The 3620-nt window shown below is 35.3% G+C and overlaps 1 protein-coding gene across 1 annotated transcript; it reads right to left on the reverse strand.

Moving 5' to 3' along the window:
• Positions 1 to 2707, reverse strand: LOC129322443 (uncharacterized). The gene is made up of 5 exons (XM_054968766.1): positions 2212 to 2707; positions 1607 to 1714; positions 982 to 1418; positions 394 to 833; positions 1 to 31 (listed from the first exon to the last, which is right to left on the reverse strand). The coding sequence occupies exons 1-5, from the start codon at positions 2705 to 2707 to the stop codon at positions 1 to 3; spliced, it is 1512 nt and encodes a 503-aa protein (XP_054824741.1).
• Positions 2708 to 3620: the final 913 nt, after the last annotated feature.

Consider the following 3620-nt stretch of genomic DNA (forward strand, 5'->3'; position numbering starts at 1 on the left):
TCAACTGTGCTCCAATGGATCACTCACCCACCTATTGCAACCAAATATCACAAACACAAATTTAGAAATAAGTTAATGTGCTGGAATATGTTTGAAACATTTCTTTTTGATTCTCATATACAGCTTCAGCAATGTAGTACTCGATCATAATTCAACCATCTTTTTCACAATGAAGAGGTAAAGATCCATATAAACTAAATTGGTCAAGAGTTCACATAAGCATACAATAAATGTTCCCAGCTTGTCTAATAAAGGTTATGTTTGCCGGGTCGAACTAAAAGACGCCTCACAAGAAATGTCGAATGCATGATACTATAAAGAAGTTCGACTTTTAGGCATCCAAACATGATTATGGGTACCAATACCACAGAACATAAGGTAGTAAAAATCCACCTTTTGCCGTCGAAGTATGTAATGTAAAAGCCACTGCAATATGCCAACATCATGAATGATATGGCTAAGCAAAGAGTCAGCAATCCAGTCATCAGCTTTCTAGGTAGAGATTTGTGAAAATCATGTTCCTCATATCTTGAAGTGAGGACAGACAGAAAAGCCACAAATGATATTAAACTTGAGACCAATGCAAGAGCATTAGATATTGCAAATGTAAGACTTGTTGGATTACTTGCATACTCTGTTATGCCGAATGCAATCGAGAACATTCCACTCGCAATGAGTGATGAAACCAGCATACAAGAACTTGCAGTGAATTTCATCCAATCCGCTGCATGTTGTCGTAATTTAGCATGCTCTCTACTGAATAATTGTTGAGGAGTTAGGCCTTCCAAATTTCTCTTCTCAATATGTAAGGGCAACATAATCTTCTTCACCTCCTGCCATATTAAAATGTTATTTAGAAAACATTAATGCATAGATATAAATTAAAGCAAATACATATATCTAATATTGAAGATTTTGTGATTTCAAATTGCTTGAATCCACATTTTTGAAAAGGATGCTAGAAAATCTAAAATTAATCACCGAAAGCACATAAGGGCAAACTACCTCAAACCATACTAGCTCACATATCATTTCAAATGCTGCGCCTATCACCAACTCAAATCTATTTGATGGTGTTACTTTTGCGGCAAGATGCAATATGTTATTCCCATCTTCTATATCGGTAAGTGTCAATATGACATCTTTGATTGGACCAATGTCATGGATGAGGTTCATGATTTTTGGATGTCGATATAGCACTGCGATATGAATTATCGTCCTATTTCTATTGTCCACCTCCCAAATCAAATCTGGATACTTCTTCAAGAGCACAACTAAAAACTCAAAATTTCCAACTTCAGCAGCACCAAACAATGGTCCTTTGATTATTTCTTGTATATCTACCCCAGAGTCAACAGTATGCAGAATCAAATTCCACAACTTACCAACCAATTGAAGAGCTTTAGTCTGCTTCATACCTGAATCATATGTATAATTAAACAAAAAGAAACCAAAAGCTGAATAAGAAAAAAATACAGCACCCAAGTTCATTCCCTTAATCAATTATTGAGTCAATAAATTAAATTGGTAATTACAAAATTTTAGCTACTGCAATTAGCATTACACTGTAGATAAAGTAAAAATATTAAATGCTTAAAAATATTACCACTAAAACTTGAAGTCTTCTTAGCTAAGACATGCAAGCCTGTCTCATCCTTTTCATCTTTTGCAAGAGCTAAACCTTCCATATTATTTAATAAATCCAATGCTATACCTATAAATTTTTTTAAAATTGTCAGGAATCAGAATTGATAATACCAAAAAAAAAAGTTATCAGTATAATATGAAATATAGAGATATATAAATGGATATCAACATCAAAGACTTAAAAAATAAACTGTCCACTTGAAATTGAAAATTATGTCATGCTTGCATTAAAATAAAAATGTCATATTACACTACCATTCAATTTTATTTTTTTCAGCTTCGTAGCTTTTTTTAAAATATTAAAAATATATTACATAACATTTACCAAAAATGAGTCCATCACCAATAGTCTTTAAAAAATCACAATAGTCTTTAAAAAAGACAATTAATATTACCTTATATTCTTTTTCTAATTGTCATGATTATATTTTAAAAAATTAAATAAATAAATTGAAATTTTAAATAATATCATTTAAATAAGATACACGACAAAATTTTGATAGAATATAAATATAATTATGAATTTAACGCACAACAATCATGTGTTAAGGATAATAAACTTACCAACGATATCATTTTGAATGCAGATGAAGAATAACTTCCTCCGATCGACATCTTCAAGTGTTTGTTTAGTCTTGTTATATAGATATGATGTCATTTGACGTTTTCCTTGTATAGCCGCAATATGAAGAGGAGTCAAACCTTCTCTATTCCTAATTCCAGGCAGGGAAGGAGTTTTTTGCAACATAATCTCAACCATCTTCATGTTTCCTACTCCAGCAGCTAAGCAAAGGGCAGTGTTTCCCTCAGAATCTTGTAATGCTAAATCATCTTCATTCAAATAATTTAAGAGTTGCTTTACAAAATGAAAATGATTAGCTCCTGCTGCCAGATGCAACATTGTTGGGTGTCCTTTGGCAATGCCGGCATTTACCAACATCCTTTGATGCAACAAAAAGGGCTGTGCATTTTCCCAATCTCCTCTCAATGCATACTTCATCAAGGGCACACAAGTTTTGAGGTATATCTTTCTTGCATCCCCTAAAACAAAGTTAAACATTTTAGCTTTATGATGTAGGAAGGAAAAAGATTTAATCTATCTTATATATTAAATTAAAGGGTTAAGAGTCATTTGAAAGTTTACAAAATGATTATAAACTTAATTAAGGGTTAATTTTATCCTTAATTAGCCTCAAAATCTTACTTCCTCGGTGCCCCTGTTGTTAATTATTTGTTAGTGGGGCTGATCCATATTTGTTTATTATTTTTTTACACCTTGCCCCTCTCTCTCTCATCCACCTCTCCTCTCTCTCCTCCTCCTCACTCTCTCTCCCTCTCTCCTCTCTTCCCCACTCTCTCAACGTCACAATATGAGCTCCAGTTCGTAGTTCCCTTCACCAGCGCCGTCCTCAACATCATCAGCTACTTCCTCCATCATGCTCACGCTCTCACTGTCGTCATCAGCTAAGCTAAACCCGAGCTCTTGTTTGTTGATTGTGCCTCAAGCAAGCAGGTCCTCGATGCCATGTCCATGATTCCTCTATATGTACAAGGGGCGATAAGAGTTTCCCTCCACCATTAAGATTTCTCTATGCCTTCGACCCCCCTCTCTCTTCAAAGTGCATCTACAGAATGCTTGTCCTCTACCCATCACCACCCTCAAGCTCTCTCTCCATGCTTCACCAGAGTGCATCTATCACCAAAAACAACATCATCTACATGAGGACGTAGAAAGCTTGTCCCTGCCATGCAACTAAACCTGGGATGCATAAGGCGTCCCTATATCAAGAGGCTTGACTCGTGGGTTTCTGGGCATGAGAGAGAGAGGGAGGGAGAGACAAGTTAGAAGATGAAGGAGAAGAATTCGAAGGAGACGAGTTCGGAGGAGACAAGCTTGGTTCAAGCTTGACTCATCAGTGTTCAACCCACTTGAAGCAAAATAAAGCAGAAGAAGCAAACTAGAAATAAAGTTC

The sequence above is a fragment of the Prosopis cineraria genome, unplaced genomic scaffold (assembly GCF_029017545.1).
Source record: "Prosopis cineraria cultivar Desert tree isolate PC_DT_omini unplaced genomic scaffold, ASM2901754v1 PC10, whole genome shotgun sequence".
Lineage (NCBI taxonomy): Eukaryota > Viridiplantae > Streptophyta > Magnoliopsida > Fabales > Fabaceae > Prosopis > Prosopis cineraria.

Coding starts and splice junctions, on each gene's coding strand:
- LOC129322443 (XM_054968766.1), bottom strand. CDS start 2,707: ATGTTTAACTTTGTTTTAGGGGATGCAAGAAAGATATACCTCAAAACT. Junction 1,419..1,606: donor GAAGACTTCAAGTTTTAGTG/GTAATATTTTTA, acceptor CATATGATTCAG/GTATGAAGCAGACTAAAGCT. Junction 834..981: donor TTTGCCCTTATGTGCTTTCG/GTGATTAATTTT, acceptor TTAATATGGCAG/GAGGTGAAGAAGATTATGTT.